This window comes from Acomys minous (genome assembly GCF_964271855.1).
Source record: "Acomys minous genome assembly, chromosome: 15".
In the NCBI taxonomy this organism is placed as follows: Eukaryota; Metazoa; Chordata; class Mammalia; order Rodentia; family Muridae; genus Acomys; species Acomys minous.
Window position 1 is genome coordinate 56312767 of NC_140497.1, and position 26980 is coordinate 56339746.

The window sequence follows — 26980 nt, forward strand, 5'->3', positions numbered from 1 at the left end:
TGTTTCCAAAAGAAATGAGATGACTAGCATCAGAACTGCTGTAACATGAGCGAGTTTCTTTTGCCTTATTTCATTAAGAATATTACTAGATTTTTATTTGTGTGAATGAGTATTGAATCAAGGAGTTGCATACTGAGAATGAGGTTTGTCACTAAGCCACCATCCCATTCCTATGTTTTAAAGCTTCCAGAAAGGCATTTTATGAATGTTAGAAGGTCTACAAATGTGTTTTAAGTTGGTAAATGTGAGTTATGGAGGTCAACATGTCTAAAAGATGCTTTATTTCTTCCTGTTGCTATGCTATTGTTGTACTAACTGTTCAGAAGGTTGACACTGATCAATGGACCTCTAATTCATTAATCTAATTATGGTAAAACTTTCCACTATATGATCCTATCATAGTTCCAAGATTTTAAATTCCTTTTTGTTTGTCTCTTTTAAAACTTTTTTTAAAATACATTTTATTAATTTATTCTTGTTACATCTCAATGGTTATCCCATCCCTTGTATCCTCCCATTCCTCCCTCACTCCCATTTTCCCCTTACTCCCCTCCCCTATGACTGTGACTGAGGGGGATTACCTCCTCCATATATGCTCATAGGGTATCAAGTTTCTTCTTGGTAGCCTGCTATACTTCCTCTGAGTGCCACCAGGCCTCCCCATCCAGGGACCTGGTCAAGTATGGGGCACCAGAGTTCATGTGAAAGTCAGACCCCACTCTCCACTCAACTGTGGAGAATGTCCTGTCCATTGGCTAGATCTGGGTAGGGGTTTGAAGTTTACGGCCTGTATTGTCCTTGGCTGGTGCCATAGTTTGAGCGGGACCCCTGGGCCCAAATCTCAGGCTCAGGCTTCCTAGCATTGCATCCAGGATTCTGTGAACCTTGCCCCAGACTTTACCAATTCTCTTCCCCACATCGAAGAAGCTGCAGACACTAGAACCACATTCTAGTACCTCAAATTTTCATGTCTCTGTGACGGTTGCTCATACACTGTTTGCTCTGTTTGGAATGCCTTTGGTACTTTTTAAATGTAAAACTTTTATGTGTGTGAATGTTTTGCCTGTGTGTGTGTGTGTGTGTGTGTGTGTGTGTGTGTGTGTGTGTGTACACCATGTGCAGAGGCAAGAAGAGAATTGGTCCCTCAGAACTGGAGTTTACAGATGGTCATGAGCTATTATGTGGGTGTCAGGACTCAGCCTCCTCTTAACTAAACTGAGCCATCTCTCCAGCCCCCACTTCAGGATTTTTCCCCCTGAGACAGAGTTTCTCTACGTAGCCCTGACTGTCCTGGAACTAGCTCTGTAGACCAGGCTGGTTTTGAATTCACAAAGATCCACCTGCCTCTGCCTCCCAAGTGCTGGCATTAAAGGCATGCGCCACCACCAACTGGCTGAATACAGACAGTTCAATACAGTGTTTATGAAAGACTGAATTGAAAATATTCTCTTTACTCAAAAGCATACATGCTTGCACTTGTGGAAAACCCAGCACTGGGGAAATATGAGGCAGAGAATCAAGAGTTCTAGGTCAATGGCTGGAGAGAGAACTCAGTGTTTAAGAGAACTGGCTGCTTTTGCAGAGGACAGGCACTTGACTTCCAGCACCCACATGCTGGCTCACAATTGTCTGTAACTTCAGCTCCAAGGGATCCGATGCCCTCCTCGGGGAGGAGGCACACACATGGCACACAGACAGTCATACAGACAAAACACCCAGACACATAAATTAAAATAAATATAATTTTAAAAAAGAGTTCAAAGGTCATCTCTAACACATAGCAAGTTTGAGGCCAAGCTGTGCTGCAGTAAGACACGATCTGCATACAAACAAACAAAACAACAACAAAAGCCATGTTACTTAGTATAATCCAAATGCACAAAGTAATGAAGCTGTTTTAGGTTTTCACTTAGCCAACTAACCAAACTTCTGAGAAGGCTTCCTACTTACAATCATCTACCACGCTTGTTTAAGATTCGTTGATTATCCAGTTCTGTCTCTATTCTAATAATTGCATTATCTAGTTCTGTCTCTAAGACAAAGTCCTAAAACGGCCAACTTCTAGACTCTCAGAACGGCAAACTCTCTCACACAGCGCTGCTCTAGTTAGAATCCACAGAGCTGATCTGGTGTGTGAACTTTTACTAAACACAGAAACTCATGTAAGAGTGATAAAATGCCAAAGCAGTGTGTAAAAACAATGGTATGTCTCATGAATCCAATAAAGAAAAAAAGTAAAGACAAACCTGGTGGCTGATAGAGTTTCTCTCACTTTGTTTTTCTTGTAATTCATTTTTATGATATATACTACAAAAGTACCAGTAAGAAGCTGGATAATTATTTTCAACTCTGTTCTTTCATCAAAGAACCTCTGAGAAACATTTACTGACCGTTATTCAATGCCCAGGGTGGCAGGGTATGACTTGCTTTTTTTTTTTAACATCCCCCATCTCTATTCATCTGTCGCTCTCTCTCAAGAGTCACAAATGCAGTTCCTTTATTTCCCCATGTTCTCTGGGCTCTGCTAAGCTGGCAGTGATATCAGCATAGTCCACAGGAATTGCCACCATATTCTCTGACTGACAGACCCAAATGCAGCCTCCCTCTCAGCACATCCAACACCTTGGCTCCACTGAGAAGACAACCACTCACTGATGACCCTATTGTAGGAGTCACCAGACCTTACAGTATGTTGCTGGCATCATTTACGGGAATATGTCACCAAAAATGCTAAAGCTGGCATAGAATCATGTAGACCAGTACTGACAGTTTAAACTCAGTGCTTTTACGTCTTTCTTAAAGTGTTATTAGTCCTTTGAGAAGTCTGTACACTGTAGCTTGATCATCCTCACCTACTCACTGAACAGTCCTGGTCCACCTGCCCTTGCCTACCCCCACAACCTTGTCCTTTCTTTCTGTTGTTTGTGCACCCATCATGTCCAGCCTGGGCTGCCCACATGTTCTTGAATGTGTTGACTTCACTGGAGCATGGTGACCTTACCAGGGGCTACACTCTTCAAAACCACTGATCCCACCCAGTAGCTGTTTATTGTCAGTAGCTCCTCAGCTGGGAGGGTGACTTTGGGTCCACCTCCCCTCTCCATGCTAGGATTTGGTCAGGCTTGAGAACAGCTGCAAAATAAAAAATAACAACAATCATAAAGTAATGGCCTGTGACATCCTGAACTTATGACCAAAAACCTGCTATCTAATCAATTCTAATAATCTAGCTATACCTTTAATTTTCCATTTGAACTATACAACTTTCCTGATTTATAAACTCCTTTAGTTTGTCATACAAGTATGCACAAAAACATAAAAAATAAGTATATTTATTAAAAATCTGACAATGATAATTCCAAAGGTATTTATATTTCAGAAAAATATAATGAATACTAAGTAAAGATAAAAGATGTGGTGCTATGTTCTGACATCACTGTACTAATAACCCTTGACCAGCCAGCCAGCTAACATAGTGCTATTGTAAGAAATAATTCTACAATGCTGATAACTACATTATACTTCTACTTAAGAGCTGCAATAATGTTTATTCTTGGAACTATTTAATAACTGGTACAATGAAAAAAAGATAATTGGGGTTTTAAAAAGTAAAACAATAGCAGACATAAAATAAATTTATTTGATTTCTGCCTTAGTTTCAACAATATTAAATTCCTTCCCCAATACTGCTTAACTTTTAGACATTTACAAATTCTTGTCAAACTTCCTATTGCTGAGATTTAGTGCAAATGCAATAAACTATTGCATCATCATCATCATCATCACCATCATCATCATAGTAATAATAATAATTTAGCCAGCTACTTCCTCTGAGGTATTCCTTTCTTACATTTATTTTATTTTAGGGGGTGTGCATGCCACAGTGTACGTGTAGAGATCAGAGGACCACTTGATGGGTCAGTGCTCTCCTTCCATCAGGTAGGTCCTGGGAACTAAACTTGGGTCCTCTGGCTTCATGGCCAGTATCTTAACCCACTGAGCCGTCTCCCCAGCCTGTCCTGAAGTCATTTCTAATACTTGATCTTTTAGTCTAAATCACCAAACAATTTTCTATTTGCACTTTAACCAGTTACTATGTTTTCTTTAAGTGTCCATACCAAAATATGCTTCATAAATGAAGGTGCCTATAACCTACTAGACAGCGAATCACACTGAGTGATTTCTTGGCCAATCTTTTCCTGGAAATAGGAAGAAAGAAAGAAAGAAAGAAAGAAAGAAAGAAAGAAAGAAAGAAAGAAAGAAAGAAAGAAAGAAATTAAAAGGACACAGCATTTGGTAGAGAAGACCTGGGCTCTAGTGCAGGCCTCCACCACTTATCAGCTAAGTAACCTTCAAAGAGTTTCATAACTTCTTGGAGACTAACGTCCTCCTGTGTTCAAATTTTTTTAAAGAGGGGGATTAGATTCTACAGAGATTTATGGGTAGTAAAATAATCCTAAGGAAAAGAGATTTATGCTACTCGTAGCACTGAATTCTCTTTATGGACAAACACACGCACAAACAATAGACTTTAAGTCTACTGAGAGCTCTGCCCACTGACAGCCTTGGTCAGTTTCCACTGCCAATTCACAGTAAGATCAATGTTCTTGCCAAGGACGTTCCTCAAGTGTCATCATCTCTTTAACATAAACCGTGTCCTCCTGCATGGATTCCCAGTGTCCAGTGCCAAAGATGCTTTGCTGGAGCTCCAGTCCTCCTCCAGTCTATCTCTTCTACCCAAAATCTGTCATCTTCCTGATAACAACACAAACATCCTTTTCTACTGTCTTTGAATTCTTATAGCAGAATGCACTTGCTTTAAGCATACTCACTTTTTCCAGAAATACACAAGTAAAATGTCATGTTCGTATCATAGAAATGAAACTTCCTATTACCCCTGAAATGTTCATAGTTTCTTCCTCCCCTGACTTAACCACTGTTTAAAGTTAATAAGTATCTGTCTAAAACTTTCTCCATGCACTCACCCATACATATGTATATAAGTTCCCATATACACATATAAGAGAGGACGTTTCTACAGATGTGTAATTATTCTATACCTACTATTCTGTAACCTGGCCCTGCCTCTTATCATTCAGACACAATCAACATTACTTTAGCTTGCCTCTTTGGAAACCCAGACATTACATACAAGTGGTAGGCATAAACTCATTTCAGGCAGAACAGTTTCCAAGAGTATCCACAACTACTTCCTGAGTAATAAATGTGTACCATGTATAAGATGTGCAGTGTGGAAAAAAACAGGCAACGTTCTCAGGGAGTTAAAATTCTTCAATGAAAACTAAAAAAAAAATTCTAACAACAGATCAGATGGCTCCCAGGAGACTAAAACAACACGATCTGTGTGAGTCTGAAACCAACATGAGCTACAAAATGCAATGCTCTCCACATTCCCACAAGAAGGCAATCAGTAAGGTGAAGAAATGAAAGAAATTGTGTAAATATGGCTCATTCTGAGGATACAGTCCAAGACATGCACATCTCAGTGGATGCTTGAAACCCTGGACATAAGTGTTACTGTTACTTGTCTTTAATATGATATTTTTATTAATTCTTTGAGAATTCCACACATTGTCTTTTGATCATGGTCACTCTCCACTCTGTCACCTAGCTCTTCCCAGATCAACCCCTCCCCACCTCTTCACACTACTTCTAAGTTCCTGTCATCTTTGTTTAAACCCACTGAGTTTAATTTATGCTGCCCTTGTACTCATGGGTGTGGGGCCATCCACTGAAGCATGGTTGGCCTACCAAGGGCCACACCCTTACAGAAGATTGACTGTCTCACCTGATGTTGCTCCAGTTAACCCATGATTTGGCATGACCTACACCCAATTCCATAATCATAACACTCTGATCACTAACAGAACAATGTACTCACTAATCCTCCATGAAAACTCCTCTGCTCTGGAGGGAGCATGTGCCTTGGTGAGGTTTTCCTTTCTCTTAGAAAAAAATGTCAGTAATATAAAAGCCTAGCCCAATTTCAATATAGCTCTTTCTAGTGGTGTGTGTGTGTGTGTGTGTGTGTGTGTGTGTGGTGTAAATTCAAGTAGGTTTGTGCATGTGTGAGTGTGCATTGGCAAGTTTATATGTACATGTGCACCCATGAAGGGCAAAGGTCAATGTCACTTACCATCCTTGGTGGCACTCCGCCTTGTTTTCTGAGACAGGCTCCCATATAGAACCTGAAGCTCAACAATTTGGCTAGGTCGACTTGCCAGTAAGCTCCAAATATTTACCTATTTCTGCTCCCCCAACACTGCCCACTAGCTCTGGGGTTACAGATGTGTGCCCCTGTACCTGAGTTTTGTGTGGATGCCTGAGAATCCATGCTTGCATTTGCATGCTTATGTGGCAAGCACTTTGCCAGGTGAGCCATTTTCCTAGCCCCTTTCTAGCCTTTAAAGAAAAACAAAGAAAGAACTACTGAAGGAGTGAAGGAGACTAAAGGAGTGATTTCAATCTCTCAAAGGTCAACTTAACAAAGTAAACAATATGCTTTTCTACCACTCCTATTATAGAAAACTATATAGTGAGTCATCAAAACTAACCATAGAATTGCTATATGAGAGATAGATAGATAGATAGATAGATAGATAGATAGATAGAGATTACTTAGTATTAAAAGGAAAGAAAATTCTGATACACTCTACAATATGGACTGACCTTGAATATACTATGCAAAGTGAAATAAGCTATTCACAAAAGGATAAATACTCCATGATTCCACTTACTACCTCATGGAGACAAAGCAAATGGCAGTGGCCACGGGCTGAGTGAAGAAGGGAGGATTAGGAAGTTACTGTTTCACTGTGACAACTGAGTTTGCAAGACTGAAAAAGGATTGGCCATATGTACTACGTCTCCACAGGCCTCACATTTGGGTAGCCTTCATGCCACAGAACTGTATATTATGAAATGATAAATTTTATGTTAAATATACTTATCACATTGAAAAGTATGTGCAAAGATGATCAAAATTGAACCACTGAAAATAATACTTTCAAATGAAAACATTAAGAGAGGGGAGGCTGAGGAGTACCTTCCACTTGATGCTAGAAAAAAAATCATAGAGGACTTAAAAGAAGATGAAAATGTCCTCCAAAATGCCAATCTGATTCAAGACTTGCTGTGCATAAAATAATGAACAAAAGTCGAAATGAAAACCTTTTTAGAAAACAAAAGGTAAAGCGTAGCAAGGTCAGTGGGATAATTTTCACCATCATGATGTGCCATGAGAAAGATAACGAAATTACTCAGGAAATGTGTCCCTGACAGGGAAGGTTATAAAACCATTTCTCAAGCAGCATGGCACAACAATCAAAATTATCAGAGCAACATGCTAATCTAGGGCCAGCAAGATGGCCCAGCAGTGGGCAACAGCACTTGCCACCAAGCCTGACAACATAAGTTCAAAATCCATGGCCCACATGGTAGAAGGAGAATCCTGCAAGTTGTCCTTTGACCTCAATATGCATACATTCAAAATAAATATCTCCTTTCCACAGAAGTATAAGGCCCTTTTAATATAGCATAGAATAACTAATTTGGAGCTTTAAATCACAGGTGTACCGATATAAACATGAGCCAACCAAAAAGCTCTCATTTATTTTCTAAATGCAGAGCGAAACAAAAAGCTGTCTTAAAATTGTACAGAAGAGGGGCTGAAGAGATGGCTCAGTGGTTACGAGCACATATACCTCTTAGAGGGGACCCATGTTTGGATCCCGGCACTCACCTCTATTAGCTCACAGCCATCTGTTACTCCAGCTCCAGGAGATCAGATGCCCTCTTGTAGCCTCCAAGGGCAATTGCATTCATGTGCTTATAACCCCACACAGGCACTCAGACAGACACAAAAGTAATAAATAATTTTGGGTGTTTTGTTTTGCTTTGTTTGGTGTGTGTGTGTGTGTGTGTGTGTGTGTGTGTGCACGCGCATGCCGCAGTGATGCCCCAATGATTAAGAACACTTGTTGTTCTTACAGGAGACCCAGGTTTGGTTCCCAGCTGCCACATCCGTAACTCCAGTTCCAGGAGATCTGACATCTTCTGGGCTCCATGGGCACCAGGCACGCACATGGTGCACTTTCCTTACATGCAGTTAAATACACAAAATAAAAATAGTTTTAAACTGTACAAAATAGAAAGTACAAAAGGCAATGGTGGAACACATTGGTTGTTCCCTTAACCAGCGTGAAGCTGAATCAGGCTTTGACTAGACTCTCCTGCCCTCTTTTCTTTCCACGTAAAAATAGTTCCTTCCCTTCAATTTCTTTCCCCACCCCAACCTGTATACAAAATATTTTTTAAATCACCCTGAAATGAAGTCATTGCAGAACATGAGAAGCCTGAGGTTCACACTACATGTGTGATAGACAGCCCATGTCTATCAAGGGTCGACTGATCCAGATTCTGGAATCCCAACAGTTCCCAAGTGAGTGATGTGAGGGTCTACTGCATCAAGGCCAATAACTATCACTTACAATCCTAAGTACAAAATATAAATTAAAGGCCACACTTGGTAGGAAAGGCTCTTGCTTTGTCTGGCATTCTATTTGGCTGTATCTGACCACTGAACTATCTCATAGCCCTCTGCCTACTTTTTAACCTTGTGATCCTACTAAACTGCCCACCCTGAGTCTGCACGATCTCCACGCCAAGCAGGGCCTTGAAGTGGCCTTGAGATCCTCCTGCCCCACTTATACCTGAATTTACAAAATTACATCATCGTGGCTATGGCAGCACCTTTAAGTATTAACAGCTCCATAAATGGCTTAATTCACATTGCATGTATTATTCTATCACGTGACTATAATCAGAAGGGAGCTAGACAGACAGCTACTGGGGATAAAGATCTGAGGGAAGAAAAAAGCATGAAACATACAGAGGTCATGTTTACTCTGAATAAAAACACCCAAAGAGTATCCTCCTAAAGGGAACTCAGAGTAATAGCAGTACTACAGTCTTAAGTGTCCAGTCTGTGGAACCCAGCTAGCACATGAACTCTGTAGGAACTCCTCCCCTGTAGTGTCTATGACCACACCCAGTGCCCACACTACCATCCTCCCACTTATGTCTGCCATTCTTCGTAAAACTCCCTCCTCCACTCTACACACTATCTAAAGAGGTCTTGGCTGAAGATAAGTATGGAGCTAACTACAGCTAGAATTCATGGGCCATTCTCTCTCAAGGAGCCCTCATGTGGGTATGTCAATGATGGTATCCCTAAAGGCTAGAAATAGAGCTGCAAGGCTCTCAAGGCCAAGACTCCAAGGTCAAGTACCACTTTCGCATATTCTGTTTGTAAAATTCAAGTCACAAAGAATCCCCTACTAAAGAGTTAAGGAAGCGGTTGGAGAGATGGCTCAGCAGTGAAGAATGCATGTTGTTCTCACATATGACTTGGGGTTCAGGTTCTAACACGTGTATATAACAGACTGCTCACCCTCTTCTGGCCTCTGTCTGAACACAGGCAATGAACATGCATACACTCACTCAGACCCACACACAAACACATAAAATATTTTCTTAAAAATTGTCAAAACAAAACAGAAACAAAAACAACCCTGGGCTGTGGTGGCACAGCACTTGTGAGGCAGAGGCAGGTGGGTCTCTTAGTATGAGGCCAGCCTCGTCTACAAAGTGAGGCTAGTGCAGCCAGAGCATCAGAGAAACCTTCTTTTGAAAGAAACAAAAAGCCAAAAAAAAAAAAAAAAGTCAAAAGAAGTAGGGAAACAGAGTACCTCTCGACCAAAGACAAGACAAGGTCACATTCCAAGGACAAGGCAAGGTCACATTCCAAAGACAGTGGCAATGGATAAAGGAAGGCGGGATGTTCAGGGGCCATTATTATAGCCATCCAACATGGCCAGTGCTTTACCTAGAAACTAAGGCTTACAGACACAGAGAAAACCTTTAGATGGAATAAAAGAAAGCAGTGAGTGCAGTGGCCTCCAAAGACTAAAAGTAGACACCCTTAATTCCCCCCCAAAACCTACCTTCAATGTCTTCATTATTTTCCCTTCTAGAGAGCTTATTAACCTCATCTCTTTCTGTCTTCATTGCCAGCACCACATTCTAAGTTCCACCATCTCTCACCTAGTCTATTGTATGGCCGGTTAACTCGTGTACTACACTGTGAGCAAGAGGTTCCTTCAAACCAGTTCTTTTATTCTTGAACATAGTAAGATCACTCACACTACTTAAAAACCTTTAGTAGCTCCTCACTTAGAATAAAGCACAGCTCCTAACCTGCTCCCTCAGCCTCTACTTAACCTGACCCTCAACCACTTCCAGAATCTCTGTTCTGTTTCCCATCTCTGTCCCAACCACAGCGGTCCTTAAGGACCCAGGACATGCAAAGCTTCCTCTTGCCTTTGCATGTGTTTACCTTTTAACATCATATTCCTTAACTTTCACACTAAATTATTCATGTGGCTCATGGCTCACGTTAAATGTCATCTCAGAGTTTTCCTGAACAATTCTCAACCAACCCCCAGCCAAGTCACTCTTCCTTTATTTCTTTCTCTTGGTGAATTAAAAAGAGGGAGTTTTGTTAACTGCATTATAAAGGTTACCTGATGGACAGCCTACTGCTAAATAATAGGTGGAATACATGAGTCATATATTTATCACCATGCACAAAACTCAAGTCAAAGTAGATTAAAGACCTCAACATAAAACCAGAGACACTAAATCTGTTAGAAGAAAAAGTGAGGAAGAGCCTGGAACACATTGGCACAGGAGACAACTTCCTGAACAGAACTCCAACAGCCAAGGCCTTAACATCAACAATTAATGGGACCTCACGAAGCTGAGAAGCTTCTGTAAGGCAGAAGACACTGTCAGCAGAACAAAGTGACAGCCTACAGACTGGGAAAAGATCTTCACCAACCCTGCATCTGACAAAAATCTAATATCCAAAATATATAAAGAGTTCAAGACATCAAACACCACCAAAAGAATAACCCAATGAAGAAATGGGGCTGAGAAATAAACAGAGAATCCTCAATAGAGGAATACTGAATGGGTGAGAAACACTTAAAGAAATGCTCCATGTCCTTAGTCATCAGAGGAATGCAAATCATAACGACTGTGAGATTCCATCTTACACCCAACAGAATGGCTAAGATCAAAAACTCAACTGACACCTGATGCTGGGGGAGATGTGGTGTGGAGAAAGGGGAGCACTCATTCATTGCTGGTGGGAATGCAGACTTCTACAACCACTTTGGAAATCTATCTGGTGCTTTCTCAGAAAACTGGGAATAGGTCTACCTCAAGACCCAGCTATTCCACTCCTTGGAACATACTCAGAAGATGCTCCACCACACAACAAGGTCATATGCTCAACCATGTTCATTAGCGGCCTCATTTGTAATAGCCAGAACCTGGAAACAACCTAAATGTCCCTCAGTTGAAGAATGGTTATAGAAACTGTGGTGCATTTACATTATGGAATGCTACTCAGCTGTTAAAAACAAGCAAATCCTGAAATTTGTGGGCAAATGGATAGAACTAGAAATGATCATCCTGAGTTAGTTAACTTAGACTCACATGGCATATACTCACTTATAATTGGACACTAGCCCAAAAGGGATGAAAGTGTTCACTTACCAGGAGTTTGGGAGAGATGTGAGGACTTCTTACTGGGACTCTAGGTGAGAGAAGTATGGGAGAATGGGGAAATAGAAGGATCCAGAGGGTCCTAGAAACCTACAAGAAGAACATCATGACAGGTGGATCTGGACCTAAGGGGGTCTCCTCAAACTACTGCACCAACCAAGGACAATACAATAGTAAACATTGAGCCCCTGCTGAGATCTAGGCAATGGACAGGACATTCTCCACAGTTGTGTGAAGAGAGGGCTCTGACTCTGACATGAACTCCGGTGCCCCATATTTGACCAGTTCCCCCTGTGGGGAGGCTTGGTGGCACTCAGAGAAAGAATAAGCAGGCTACCAAGATGAGACTTGATGGCCTGTGACGGTATGGTGGGGGAGGAGGTCCCCTTTGATCACAGACCTAGGGGAGGGGAATAGGGTGAAAGCGGGAGGGAGGGAGGAATAGGAAGATACAAGTGACAGCATAACAATTCAGATGTAATCAGAATAAATTGATTAAATAAAAATAAATTTAAAAAAGAATGCAATATTCAACAAGGTGATCTTTACGCATAGGACAGGGTAGATGGGGAGAATTTGCTCTACTGGCAAAGCATTTTTAATAGATATGGCAGTATCAAATGACACAAAGACAGTGAGGTTGGCAAAGCAAATGAAAAAGCCTAAAAACAAGACCATGTGTGACATAAATGACACTTGAGATCCACTTGAAATGGCACTGCAGGAAGATGAGCAAAGAATGATGCTGGCTCAATCAATTATCCATATGGAGGGAGATCTATGTCTGGATCTTGTTCTACATTCTATATGGAAAAAAACCTAATTTGTATATAAATATCAGGGAAAACAAATTTTTAAAAATTTTTAGAAAGGATGTATGGCTATTGAATAGACCAGAATTTATTGTTTATTATAATTTCCTTTTCTTTATTTCTTTTTTGGAGATAAGGTTTTCCTGTGTAGCCTTGGCTGTCCTAGAACTCTGTAGACAAGGTTGGCCTCTAACTCAGAGACCCCCCCTGCCTCTGCCTACCAGCAAGCTCCACCACCTCCCAGCCATAAGCAGTCAATACTCTTTTTGATTTTTCGAAGACAGGGTTTCTCTATGTAACAAGTCCTGGGTGTTCTAGATTCACTTTGTAGAGCAGGCTGGCCTCGAACTCACAGAGAACCACCTGCCTCTTTCTCCCTGAGTCTGGGATTAAAGGTGTGTGCCACCACAACCCAACCTAGACTAAAATGTCTTAAAACTCTACCTCTCCTCTTTCTCTATGTATATTCTTTTTCTCCTCTGTCTTCTTCAAAAATGAAAAATGTTAATGATCCTGAGTTCCTTAAAACTAAATGCTCTGGATATTAGCAGCACCAAAGAGACGCGGGCCTTCTCTTGAAGAGGTTAGCTCTCTGGCCATACTCAAGCATGGCTTTCTGCGCCATCTGTGCGACTGAGATCCAACCTTTCCGGACCAGGCCTGGTACAGGTACGTGGAACTTAGTCTGATCAGTAACCCTCAACTAGACAGGGTACAGCTTACTGTAGCGAGCCCCGGATGGATGTACCAACCTGTGCTCCAACCGCAGGCCTGAAGCCTGGGCGCTGCCCTGGAAGTCCTGCCCCCTCCGGAGCTGGCCACATGAGCGCGTCCCCGCGGGGAGCCTAGCCAGAAGCTGGGGAAGGCGCCCAGGGTAGCACCTAAAGGTTTCCAGGAGCTCCCGCCTCTACCTTGGCCAGCAACAGGGATGCTCACTTTGGCGGCTGGTCCCTGTACTGTGTGGTGGGGCAGGAACACTGCTCCTAGAGGAACCAGAGCCACTCAGATATTTCAGGCACTAAGGTGTGGAACTCCCGCGTTGCTAGGGAGGACTGAGCAGTGATTCACTACATACATAGAGTTAAGAACTAAAAAATAATTTGGTGAAAGTGCAGCAATAAGAAAACTACAAATAGTTAAACTTTACATAATTTTGTGTGAGATGCTGAAAGTTGAATTTGGGCGTCTTGCATGCCAAGTGAGCCCTTTACCTACACTCATAATCTAGATTTTGAGACAGATTCTCACTAAATTCCCCATGCTGAACTTGTTTGATTGTAATTTAGGGACTTGACCTTGCTACCCCGCTGCAGCTGGGATTACAGGCCTACGGCAGCAAGTCGGCTGTCTTGTTTTTCCAGACAGGGTTTCTCTGTGTAGCCCTGGCTGTCCTGGAGCTCATTCTGTAGAACAAGCTGGCCTTGAACTTACAGATAGCCTCCTGCCTCTGCCTCTTGAGTGCTGGGATGAAAGGCGTGTGCCACCACTGCCTGGTATCTCTAACATTTAAATAATAGATACAAGTCTATTATGTGCCGTTGCTGAATAAATAATATTTAAAGCTGTGAGGCACAATGAGATCACTGAGCTCAGGACTCCAGGGGCACTTCACTAATTCTAGGATACATTTTATTTACTGCCTCCCTTTCAGCCTCTCTGCACCCCCAAACACCTGCTCCAAGACAAGTTTGAGACACATTTCCATAACAATCGACTGTGGTGTCAGCTAACACCTAGGGTGTCTTCTTACATGCCGCCAATGAAAACGGACGGCTTCAGACCAAAGGCTCAAACATGCAACTTTGATCCTTAGCAAATCAGAAAATGATTGCTGAACGCTCAAAAAAGACTTTAAGTAGGTACTGGAATAAGCGAGGCAGTAAAGATGGATTACTTTAAATTAAAAAAAAAACAAAACAAAAACTGGGCCACAACTAGTCCACGCCTGTCTCTCTAGACTCAGTCCAGCTTCCGTCTGCCTCTCGAGTGTCTTTCCCCCCAAGTGCTGACTAGTTTCCCTGGAGCGCCCGCCGTGATGAGGGAGCTGTGGTAGCCCCCCCCCCCCCCCCCCCGCTGCTTCAGGCCACCCTAAGGCTCTGAGAGCATGGGAGCCAGTGAGCTGGGGCAGGGAGACATGACTGAGTTCGCTTTTCAGGTCAGTGGAAGGAGGGGGTAGGCAGAGGGCCTGGTGCTACCGTCAGATTTGCAGCTGCTAACACATTCCTCTGTGAGGCACACCACCGTCCGTCAGCTCTTGTGAATATGTGTATTTTAAGCAATAAGATCCAGCTGCTCAGACTCCCCTGGGCAGTCTGGGTGACGGTATCCTGTGCTGTGATTGTTCTGAAGACAGAGTGGCTCTAACCCACTGTGAGAAAAACCTGAATAAAATCAGTCCCAAATGCAAAACAAAACAAAACAAAACAAAACACAAAAACAAAAAACAAAACAAAACAAAAAAACAAAAAACTGAAGCTGGAGAGAAGACCCAGAAGCAAAGAGTACATACTGCTCTTGCCTAGGACTCAAGTTTAGTTCCCAGCAACCACGTTAAGTGGCTTACAAACCACCTCCTCCCCCACTATATGGTCATAGGCTATCAAGTCTCATCCTGGTAGCTTGCTTATTCTTTCTTTGAGTGCCATCAGGCCTCCCCACCAAGGAGAGGTGGTCAAATATGGGGCACCAGAGCTCATGTCAGAGTCAGTCCCCGCTCTCCACGTAACTGTGGAGAATGTCCTGTCCATTGGCTAGATCAGAGTAGGGGTTTGAAGTTTATTACTTGTATTGTTCTTGGTTAGTGCAATAGTTTGAGCAGACCCCCCTGGACCCCAATCCACCTGTCAAGATGCTCTTCTTGTAGGTTTCTAGGACTCTCTGGGTCCTTCTATTTTTCCATCTGTCGCGAGCAGAGAGTTTACACTCCGAATCCGGAATAAAGGAGGCAGGCCAAGAGCAAGTGGTACGTTTTAGCAAGAGAGGTTTATTAGCAATACAAAGGCAACTACAGCAAAAGGCAGCAGCTAAGGCTCCAAGGCCAAGCCACCAATACCATTCCATTATACTCTTAAAACTATCTTAATTCCAATAGGAGTAGCATTTAGCATCTTATAATATCAATGTTCTGGGAGCTTATGCCATTAGGGTATACGACCTGATATCGCGATGTTCTGTCGAACAGGTTCGCTGCTGCGACTTGAATCAGTTCTCGGGTTGTTATCTGACAGCATGTCTGTCTGCTCTGTGCGGGGAGAGCGCCCCGTCGGCTGGCAGCATTTCAGGTAGTCATGGTGACAGCGAGAGAGCTGGCTGCTTCTTCCCAGGGTTTTTATACTTAACCTTATCCTCTCTAGTTCACACATCTAGCTTTCTGCGTCACTCTTATCACCAACTGGCAGTCGTGGCTGCTCCTAGGTCAGAATTTACTACTAAGGTTTTATCTATCACTCACACATCTGGTCACACGTCAGCTTTTTGGACTGTCAGCTGCTTTCTACACTGGGCTTTGAAACAAGCCCTGACATGTAGCTGCTTTCTACACTGGGCTTTGAAACAAGCCCTGACATATTTATTACACCATCTCCTATATTTCTCTTACCTAGAGTCTCAGTAGGATGTCCTCACATCTACGCCACTCTCCTGGTAAGTGAAGACTTTTGTGGGACATGCCTTTAGTTGTTCTTTCTAATGTTTAAAGCTGATATGAGCTACTGAAGGACAGTGCTGCCTACGTGCTCCTTGTATCCTACTAAGAACCTAGTTGTGTCTGCTCCTTGCACTCTTTCCCCATAGAAGACTCAGGTGATGGCTGCAGTGTGTGTCAGGTTGTTATAAAGGTGCTGATTGACACAGGTGGGGTCATCCCTTCACCCTTTTGCATACAGAGCACTGTCACTTGTCTGCAGTGGCCTGCAGAATACATCATTGTCTTTGGACTGGCTGAAGGCAAGGTAAAGGAGGGAAAGGGAAACACGCAGTGGGTGCTAGGTGGGGATAATGGTCCTGGGTGGGGAGTGGGGGCAACACAGTTCATCCTTTCCCCGGGAGCCTAAGTGTGTACTGCAGAAGAATGCACAGGGACCAGTTTTGTACCCTTTGGGTTGTTGTCTTTGTCTCAGGGCCTGGGTGAAATTGAAAGTAGTCTAGCCAGACATGTGTGTACTCTTTTAATTTTTTAGGTTTGATTAGCAAACACTAAAAGTAACAGGTCATCTACCACCTATGGGACACATTCTTATGTTTTGGCATTGACAACCAAGTGAGTACCAAAAGGAAGACTTGGAAATGTCAGGAATGAGCTGCATTTGACGGAAAGGGGCCTTTGAGCGAGGTCAGTCTCTGGCTCTAAGTTTGCCTGTCTGCCTTTACTCTTCAGCTGCTCTGGGAAACAGATCCTCTCATGTCACACAGATGGCACCACTGTCAGATATTTCTTTGATGATGAGGGCTCTGGAGAGTCACAGGTATGAATAAAGCATACTGTGGGGGGTGCGGTGGGTATTCCAGGAGCATCCCAGGGGAGCTGCATTTGTGAGCACCATGACTGAGCTATTTGGGGAGGAGGCTGGAAGAGTGGGGTCTTGGAGGGAGGCATTTAGATGCTGCCGTAGAGAAGACTGTGTTTAGGAGGCTAGAGGTTACTATTGATAGGGAGGAGTGGGTGGGAGGGACCTTGAGAGGGGGAAGTAAAGATTCCAAAGGGGGAAATTATTTACATTTATTTAAAGATATACATATATACCATATACACATGTTTATGTAACACACAGACATACACATTCATAAGGGAAAACATATCAGCAAGATAGCTTAGCAGGTAAATGTGCCTAGTGCCCAATATGATAGAACCCATGTGATGCAATGAAAGAAGTGACTTCTACAAGGAATCCTTTGTCCTTCATGCCTGTGTACACACACGCAAATGCACACACCACACAGACACACACACAGACACACACAGACACACACACATACACACACACACACACACACACACACACACACACACACACATGCACAGTGTCATGCACATGCGCACACCAAACACGTACAAATAAAATGTTGAAAAGTCAACTATATTCTTGGAAAAAAGATAGCAAAACAAAAAGCGAAACTTAGCTGTTTTACTCTGTATAATTAGGTACTGTATAAATCATTTACATTGTGAGTTACCTATGTAAAATGTAGTCTCTTTGAAAAAGAAGCCACATGCTCTCTTGGGCCTAGACAGTGTTGGTTAACATGTGCTGTCTCCCTTTGGGTGGCTTTACTACTATATACCAGAGATCCCCAACACAGCACTCTTGCCATTTCCTTAGAGTACAAAGTCAGCACATGCGTGAATGTGGTATGTGTGTGTTCATGATATGAAGGATAATTTGTGAAGTCTTTAGGATTAGGGTGTGTTGGTGTAAGAAAATATTGGCAGGAAGATTTGTTTCCTACAGGGTAGCATGGTCAAGAATGCATGGGTCAGCTGCTAGGAGTGAGGAGTTTCGAGGTGTAAGAGAAGTTGGTTAACCATCCATGCCCACCCTACACCTTGGCCTGGGCAACCAACAGCGTTGTGGCTGCTGGCTGTGACCAGAGGATTGTGGCCTATTGGAAGGAAGGCCATGTGCTAAAGACATTCAACCATAGCAGAGACCTTCAGGAGCGGGAATTCACCACAGCTGCAGCGAGTCCTAGAGGCCAATCTGTGGTGCTGGGAAGTTATGACAGGTAGGTCCCCTGCCCGCTGCATCTTCTATCTTCTCCTGTGAACTCTCTGCGCTGGCCGGGTTGTTTCAAACTGCAGTGGGAGTCTGTTGAAAGGGCTTCTCAGACTGTCGCCTGTTGGCATGCTGGCAGCTTCAAAATGCAGTGCAGTGCTCAGCCTGGACCCCCACAACAGAATTCATCAACTTCTCTATGTTCCTGCTGCCTGCTTGAGACTTTGAGATCATCCTCCTGCACCCTAGCTATTGCTTCTGTTTTGATGGGTCCTTGAGAAGAAGGCTTTTCTTTTTTCTTTTTTTAATTTTTTCACTTTTTATTTTGTTTCAGAAGGCTGGATAAGGCATCTACACTCTAGAACATCTTACCAACTCGAGAAAGGGCGCTTAGTTATACATAAAGGTCTTGATTGTCCAAAAGGGAATGTGAATCCCCAAATAAATTATCTTACAAAAATATCACACTTGCTTTTCCACTTTTTTACTACTGGTAAAAATACCAAAAAGATTCACATTAATGATTATCTGTGTATGCTAGTATAACAAGACTACTATTTTTTACATATTAAGTAAGTCATCAAAGGGTAAATACTTGACCTATTTTAAAATTTTTATTTATTTATTTATTTTTAAACTTAAATTTGAGAAGAAGGCTTTTCATCTCCAGTGCCTACACTGCAGCTAGTTCCAGGTCCCCTCTCTGTCAGTCCTTTGTGTCTTTCAGTCTTGTGTCTCCTGATGTTCCTTTCTTCTCTGAGTCCTGTATTTTCTTCTCTCCTTTCCCTGTATTCCTGGCAGTTCATTTATCTCATTTGTCCTCCTTTCTCTACTTCCATCCTTTTGTGTTGCTTTTTTGTTTTCGAGATAGGGTCTCACTCTGTAGCCCTGACTAGCCTGGAATGCAGTAGGTAGATTACAGGTGTTCAGCATCACACTGGCATCCATCATCTCACAGTTTCCTTTTGCATCTTTTTATCCTCTCCAGCTAGTCTGTCTCAGTGCTTTGTTGTTTTGTATCTGCTTCCCTTCCAGACAGAATGAGACTGGTTTCTTTTAGGTACTAGCTTATTTTCACTCTTTTGCTCAGCCTCTATCTTTTCTAGAAGCCACATACCTCTCTAGACTTTGGGTGTTCAACTTGAGTCCTTGACGAAGCATCTGGGAAGAGACTAAGCCCAAGGAGACTGCCAACTTATACACCGCCACTGCCTTGGCCTGGAAGCGGGATGGCACACGACTCTGTGCAGTGTGTTATCAGTGGTCTCTGTCTGTACTGGTGGTTGCCTCCAACCTAGACTAAAATACTCCATAGGCCATGGCACTCTGCTGTGGCACTAGAGAGGCCCAAATTGCCTTGTGACTTCTACCTAAAAGTCTGCTGCTAGAGGCAAGAAAGGGAAACATACACTTATTGGAGGCCCCGAGGGATCTCCAATTATTATTAATACCACTACTATACAGCCTTCTGTCTTAATAGGTATGGGAACAAAGTGAATGATTGGTGTTATTCAGTAGAACTTTCAGAATCACATGTACCATGAACAGCAAAAGAGAGATGTGTGAAAGCGTTTCTAGGTAGCGAATCCCTGTGTGAGTGTAAGGTAGTGTCACTATGAACACCATCCTCAGCCAGGTGCAGACACAAGGTATTAGCTGAGATCAGCATCACGGAGGTGTGTGAGGGGCATGGCACCTTTGCAACTCTTGTGCAGTGAAAGCCTGAGGGGCTCGGACTTGTCCCTTACAGGTGATTGTGAAGAACCTATCTTCGGGGACCAAGGTGGTGCTCATGTCACACTGTGGCTATGAGGTAGAAGAGGCGACGATCTGGGGAAGGAGCATTACTTGGTGGCCCACACGTCAGATACGCTGCTGCTGGGAGACATGAACACTAACCACCTCAATGAGGTGGGAACTGAGAATGGATGAATGGGTAATGGGACGTGTTGACTTGCTTTCTGGGGACCCAGGACCCCAGGAAGCAAGATTTCCCAAAGGAGGCCCTGCCATTCTAATGCTGTTTCAAGGAGTGAGAGGCCTGGAATCCTGGAGTATGGATTTCCCTAGTCAGACTGTATTTATGCAGTCATCTCTCAGAAGTGTAGAGATCAGGGCAAGAATCTGATGCAGCGCATCTTTTGTGTGATGCCAGACCTCCCTGAATGCCATCTCTCTTCCTCCCTACTGACATCCTTCCAGCCTTGTCTTGGGTAATTGCCTCTGTTGTTTTCTCCTCACTTTGCAGATAGCCTGGCAAGGATCTGGTGGCAAAGAGAAATATTTCTTTGAAAATGAGAATGTGAGTAGAGCTTGACTTCCAGCCACCATTTCGATAAGCCCCATTCCAGCTCCTAGTCAGAAGGGTGAGTGGCAAGCTGGATCTTATGTGGGGCTTACGATGGGCTCTGAAAAATCCAACTCTGAGTACGGGACAAAAGCAAGGGACTGTGTGTTCTTGGCTCCACAGTTGTATCTCTAAAGTATAATGCTCACACCAAGAACATCACAGCGGTGACTGCACTGAGTCTGGACGCTATCACTCCCCCTCCACACCTAACAACTTCACCCAGGGGCTCCAGCCAGACCAGCACCACTTCTGCTCTCCTCCCCTCTACAGGGAGTGGTCTAATCCTGTTCTGAACATCTACTTCCACCTCGCTTCTTTGAAGGAGGCTACAGCAGGGAAGGAGTCTCATGATGACTGGGCTTCCTCTTCTGTTGAGACCCTGCCCTCCCATCTCCACAGCAGACTAGGGAGGCCATTATGTGTGTGTGAGGGGGGAAAGGTTGCAGCCAATAGGAGAAGTCTGAAATCTTAAGGGGTCCTCATGAACCCCAACCTTGAGTTCCTGTCATTTGCACACCTAGTCCCAGCCATCCCACAAGGGGTCTTACAGATGCAAATGGAGTTCAGGTACTGCCCCTTATTGATCTCAAATTACAGACCCATTCTCACCCCCTTCTCTCCTAGATTGCTCTTTCACTGTAGCAGTGGCTGAGCAGGAAGGGGCAGCTAGGATGCACTTACTAGGGGCAGATTTCTCCTATCCACTAACTTCATGCCTGTAAACTTGCCCAGCTTTTGAAAAGTTTGGTGTGGTTGTTAGGATTCTGCTTCAGTCTGCCTACCTGTGATGTTGTTGCCTACCTGCCACAGGGGCGTGGCCCTGCCCAAGGCTATATAAAAAGACAGCCCTCCCTCGCCACTCCCTATTTCTCTCTCTCTCTCTCTCTCTCTCTCTCTCTCTCTCTCTCTCTCTCTCTCTCTCTCTCTCTGTCTCTCTCTCTCCTCACTCTTCTTGTCTCTAGCTGTGTCTCCTCCCCCCTTTCTTTCTCCCCCTCATGCTCATTTAATAAACTCCTCTGTAACATAATATCTGAGACCTTATCTTATTGCCTTATATCTTTATTATTAATTATAAAACTGGTGGCCCTGTATGCAAAAGGCTCTACCATCACTAACAAGTCTGGAATCCTTTATAGTGAACTCCATTCCTCCAAATTTCATTCTAAATCTCCATTCATTCCCCTCTTAACCCCTCTCTGCCTTCCCTTCAGACCACGATTCTAAGCTGAGATAAATTTCTACTGCTTCACTTCCTCCCAAGACCCAGGGCAGAATGCAGACCAAGCTAGCCTCACTTGCTCCAGGACAGCTGTGGATAACTCTTCCTGACCAGCCTTTCAAGACTGCCCCTGAGGTAAATGGATGCTCTCTTTGTCTAGGTTCACTAACCCTCAGGAGCCTAACCTTGGCCCCAAGAGCACTCAGGCACTGGGCTTCCCATCCCTACTGCCTGCACAGAGGAGTGGTCTGGGAGCTAAGCCTAGCCAGATAAGAAAAAAGGCACTGCTACACTGCTACATTACATGGTGTTCATTAGAGAATGCTGGGAACAGAAATAATCCCATGGGCTGGCCAGATGGCACCTGCTACCGCTACTACCTGCTTCATGGCCAGCTTGTGCATCCAAGCTGTTCCAAAGCCATCCTGTATCTATCTCAGTGCGACTGCTCTGGCTCCTCTCAGAGTGACTGCTGAAACGCTCAAAAGGACTGGAGTGAGTCTGTTCAGGACTGCAGATGAGTCTGGAAGAAGGCCTGTGTAGCATGCTATTGCATATAATGTAGAGTGTTCTTTCAGAAGAGGTATGCCTTTTCCTGCCAGAGGGACTGGAAGAGGCTTTTTCAGAGAGACGATCATGAATCCTTTCCAAAGAACTGCCTCCTGTCCTCTGGGTGAGATTAACGTAGAAGCTTTTTGAGGGACTGGGACACCTCTGAGGAGAGGAACTCTGTTGGCTCCTCCCAGAAAGACTGTGTGGACTCTTTGCAGAGGGACTGTGTCCTCTTCTCTCTGGAGGACTACAAAGGCTCCTCCCTGAGGAACTCTGAGAGCATCTCCTTGAGAAAATCTGAGGGCATCTTCCCGAGGGACTCTGATGGCTTCTCCTTGAGGGACTCCATGGGCTTCTCTGAGAAGGACTAGGATGTCTCCTCTCTGATTGACTGTGACCTCTTTCTTTGAAGAGACTTTGATGGGCAGGACTGCAATGACTCCTATCAGAGAGACTTCTGAGGGTTCTGTCAGAGGGACTGCTGTGCTTTCTCTGAGAAGGACTGTAATGATTGTAATGTCTCCTCTCAGAGACATATCGAGGTATTCTCTCAGAGAAGCTGCTATGGGGTCTTTCAGATTTATTACATAGGTCTTTCTCCTCGAAGAAGCCATGATGTTCCTCCTGTGTGTGCTTCTCTTTAAAGTGACTCTACAGGGTTCTCTTCAAGGGGGAGTCAGGTACTGCTCTCTGTTGGGCCCAAAATTTGGCTCCTACATTGGACTTAGGCTCTGAGCTGGGAGTGTTATCACTGTAGTTTTTCTTTGCTCGACTACTGACTTTAGCCTGGATAGAGACTTCTCTTTCAGAGATCATGGTCTTCTGCAACTGCAGAGGTCTGGGTTGGAGAGCATTCACTTGTTTTGACTGTTGAGCTTGGGTGTGTTCATCACTTGTCTCCTGCAATTTGTCCTCTTGCTTAGGGATTGACCCTGTTGCCTTGTGCTTGACAACTGGTGTGCTGGCCCGTGTTAGGCAAGAACCTTGGCTTTTTTGGGGGGGTGCATATTTTTGCTTGAGCACAAATTGTCTGGCCTTGTCCTGCCCTCAAACTTCTGTCTAAAAATACACGAAATTCTAAGTGATTTTTGGAGTATTTTAGACCTTAGGCCCTGAAAAGGCAGTTGGCTGAACTTGGACTTGGAGGATTTCTCAGGCTGTCTCTTCGAAGAAATGGTGCTTGCTTGAAAGGCTGTAATACTCTTGCTTTTTGACAGATCAGTCAGTGTTCTGGAAGAATTCTCTTCTGTCATTCATTGTTTTTGTAGAGGTTTGTGTTTTGTGTTTTAGGTCCCTTAGTGGTTGTCTTCTTTGAGTATTTTAAGGGAGAGCTCTTTCTGAGCCTGATTTGGCCCGTGTTCCATCCTGACAAATTTTAGTCTTTGGCCTCTGTCTTTCCTCCTACACCTCTGCTGCCCCATTGGGTTTGTCTCATGTGGCCTTGGACAGAAGCAGCAGACGGGGATGAACTGGACTAGAAATCTCTTTTAAGAGGAGGACTTCTAGAAGCCACCTTAGAGGTTTTAGGTTTCCATCGTGGTGGTAATGTAGTGCCCTTCCATGGACCCTCTAGGTTTCTTCCTCGGTACTTTGGGACTTGAGGTCTTTTCCCAGGTTCCACTCTAAAAGCAAGATGACACTGAACCTCACCATGGCCTTCAGGGGTCCTTAAAAAGTGGAGCTTTGGATAGATAAGAAGATAAGGCCCACAACCAGGCTGGAACTTTTGACAGCAGTTAATCCCTGACCATCGGCCACACTCTCGGCAAATAGGATATTTTAGGACAAGACCTGACGATAGAGGCAGAGGGACGTTGTTGGGTATTTTACTCCTTAAGAGTTTCACTGCTACTTTTAGCTTCAGTTCTTTTAGCATATTGAGCTGTTCTGAGATATCAGTGTTGGCCAGGGGGAGAGAGTTTGCTGTGAGGGACTCACAAGTCCTTGCCTGGAAGCTCACTGAGTAGAACTATCTTTGTAAGGTCAGAATCGAAGATCAGAAAGAACACAAAGGAAACACAAGTACCTTTAGTCTACTCAGTGGCCAGGAGACTATCAGTCCTGTTTAGAATGTGCTGTTTCTCTCCTGAGCCCCAGTTTTGCGGGAAATAAGCGCTCAGCAATTCTGATGCACTCAGAGGAGGACTGAACAGTTTACTTCGGCAGAATAAAGACCTCTTTTCTCAACTCACTTTGAATAAATGAAGTGCAAGAAGTGTTAATTACATCATCAAAATAAAAATGCCATTCATCCAAAATAGTGTTGTTCACACTGCCCTGTGGCTAAGTCTGTGTTTGCTTAGTGAGCTTCCAGGCCCTCCCACCTAGATTACGGACTAAGCGGTCTAAATATGCCTGAGACCCATGCCTATTTCTGATCCTAGGACATCAAAAGAAAATTCACCAGTAAGCCATTCAAAAGTTTGACTTTGAATGTGTGAAAAGACTGTTAGTAGTGAACTTGAAAGAGCCTTTTATTGAAGAGAAGTATAAAGTGTTCTAAGAAGCCATGCAAGCTCAACTGAGACAGTTTATTATATGTTCTACACAGTGGCCACAGTATATACTTAAAAAGCTATTTGGTATATGTCAAATTCAAACTAAGGAAACCAGTTTTATTTTTATTGTTTTGTTTTTTATATAGGGCCTTACTATTAGCCCTTGGTGTCTTGTATCTTGCTATGTAGTCCAGAGTGGTCTAGAACTAACAGATCTACCTGCCTCTGTCTCTTGAGTGCTGGAATTAAAGACATGTGATACCATGCCCAACTGTAGTATCCAGTATTTTTATTTGTTGTACCTGTCAGTTAACATTTTTTTCTTGACTACAAGGAAGCATAAAATACTTGAAAGGCCAAAGTAAAGAATTTCTGTGAGTTCCAGGCCAGATTAAGCTATATAAAGAGTTCCAGGCTACCTTGTGTCACAGAAGAAGACCTTGTGTCTCAAGAAAAAATAAAAGGAAGACTAACTACATAATTATGCCAACAGAGGTAGTGCACACTTGTGCGGAGGCAGGAGGATCTCTGATTGAAGGGCAGCCTGGAAGCCTGGATTACATAAGGGTTCCAGGCCAGTGCCGCCATGTACTGCAAGGCCTTGCCAAAGAGATAAATAAATGGCCTACTTCCAACATGAGTACCAGGCATGGCCTGCACATGTTTTACCTATGACCTTTTGTTACTGCAGGAGTTGCTGTGAGCTCAGCTAAACAGCCACTATGACGCGTACCTTACTTTACTCAGGCCTGGAGCAAGCACTGCACCATTGGATACAGGCACTGAATGACAGTAGAAGTGTTTTGGTTTTTTTTTTCCAGGCCTGTGTTTATGAGAGAGATGTATTTAAGAGGCTTCTGAAGTTAATGCCTTCTGAATGAGGCTCCAACCCATTATGGCAAAAATGTATAACTTCTTTAAAAACAAATTGAAGTCTATATTAGATAAAAATGCATTTTTCCCATTATGGGACTTTCTAGACTACTGGATTTTTAACAATGCTTGGATAGCAATCCTATTTACAATTTTTCTAGGAGTTGTTTTTGAGTTAATCCTTATAAGAACTTGTGAATTCATTAGGAAGAAGCTTGAGCGATGGGAGAATCGTAGTTTGGGTTCTCAGAAGGTAAGAAATGATTGACCACTCTACTATTTTTCAAAAACACAGATAAGAATAATTGATAAAAAGAAAACACTTCAAATAGGTGGGTTATTTCTCTAACATGTTTATTTTCTCCCTTGAAGCCGAATGAAGATGGTTTCCCAAAAGGCATGACATTTGGTAAGTATCACACAATTTCGTCTTTTTTGTTTGTTTGTTTGTTTGGTTTTGCAGACAGAGTTTCTCTATGTAGTCTTTGCTGTCCTGGAACTCACTCTGTAGACCGAGCTGGCCTCGAACTCATAGGTCTCTGCCTCCCTCACAAGTACTGGGATTAAAGACATGAGCCACCACAGCCCAATTTACAATTTTATCTTTTAATATTAAGCTTATTTAGCCTGAATGTCTTTTCTGACACTGTAACTTTTTGTTCCCATGTGTCTATAGAGAGCTGGTCAGTTACCCACACATCTACAGAAGAAAGGTAAGTGTGATAAAACAACTTAACTTCTTTACAGTCAATTCAGACCTGTATTTATTTCTGAGTCCAAAAGGAGAATCTTCCCAAAGGTACTGTAAACTATTATTCATTCCCATATTGTTTTTACATGGATGCCTTGCTCCAAGCTGTGTTAGATGCTTTTTATATATTGGTAAAATTGTCCTTTAATGTAGATGAAGTTTACAGAGGTTAACTGACTCAAGATTAAGATAAAATGTCTTCACTACTCACAAAAAAGTTGTAACCATGATTTCCTTTTTTAAAAAATTGTGTAATTGTATTCATGTACAGAAAATTTAGCAGTGTATATTTAACCCAGTTTAGTGGTGAGTTCTTTAGCTTTTATATTTTCCAGCTTGGCATGTGAGCCACAGATTTAGGACATTGCCTCCCCAGTGGCGATGGATCTCATCATATCTGTCATTGTAATTAGTCCTAAAAGCTTCCATCAGCTTAGCCAGAGCACCGTTGTCTTCCAAGTTAACCTGTGTGAAGGCAGCAGTGGTGCCAGTCTTCCTGTGGACCAGCCGCCCCAGCCTGGCCTTCCCCTTTAATGATGCATCTTTCAACATAGGGCAGGTA

At 43.3% G+C, this 26980-nt stretch overlaps 1 protein-coding gene across 1 annotated transcript in view; it reads left to right on the plus strand.

Moving 5' to 3' along the window:
* Nucleotides 1–26980, plus strand: part of LOC311585318 (leucine-rich repeat transmembrane protein CCDC168-like) — a 54271-nt gene that overhangs the window by 3300 nt on the left and 23991 nt on the right. The window contains 2 exon segments of the mRNA XM_084760390.1: nt 26040–26076; nt 26344–26380. Coding sequence (XP_084616516.1) covers nt 26040–26076; nt 26344–26380 — 74 coding nt within the window.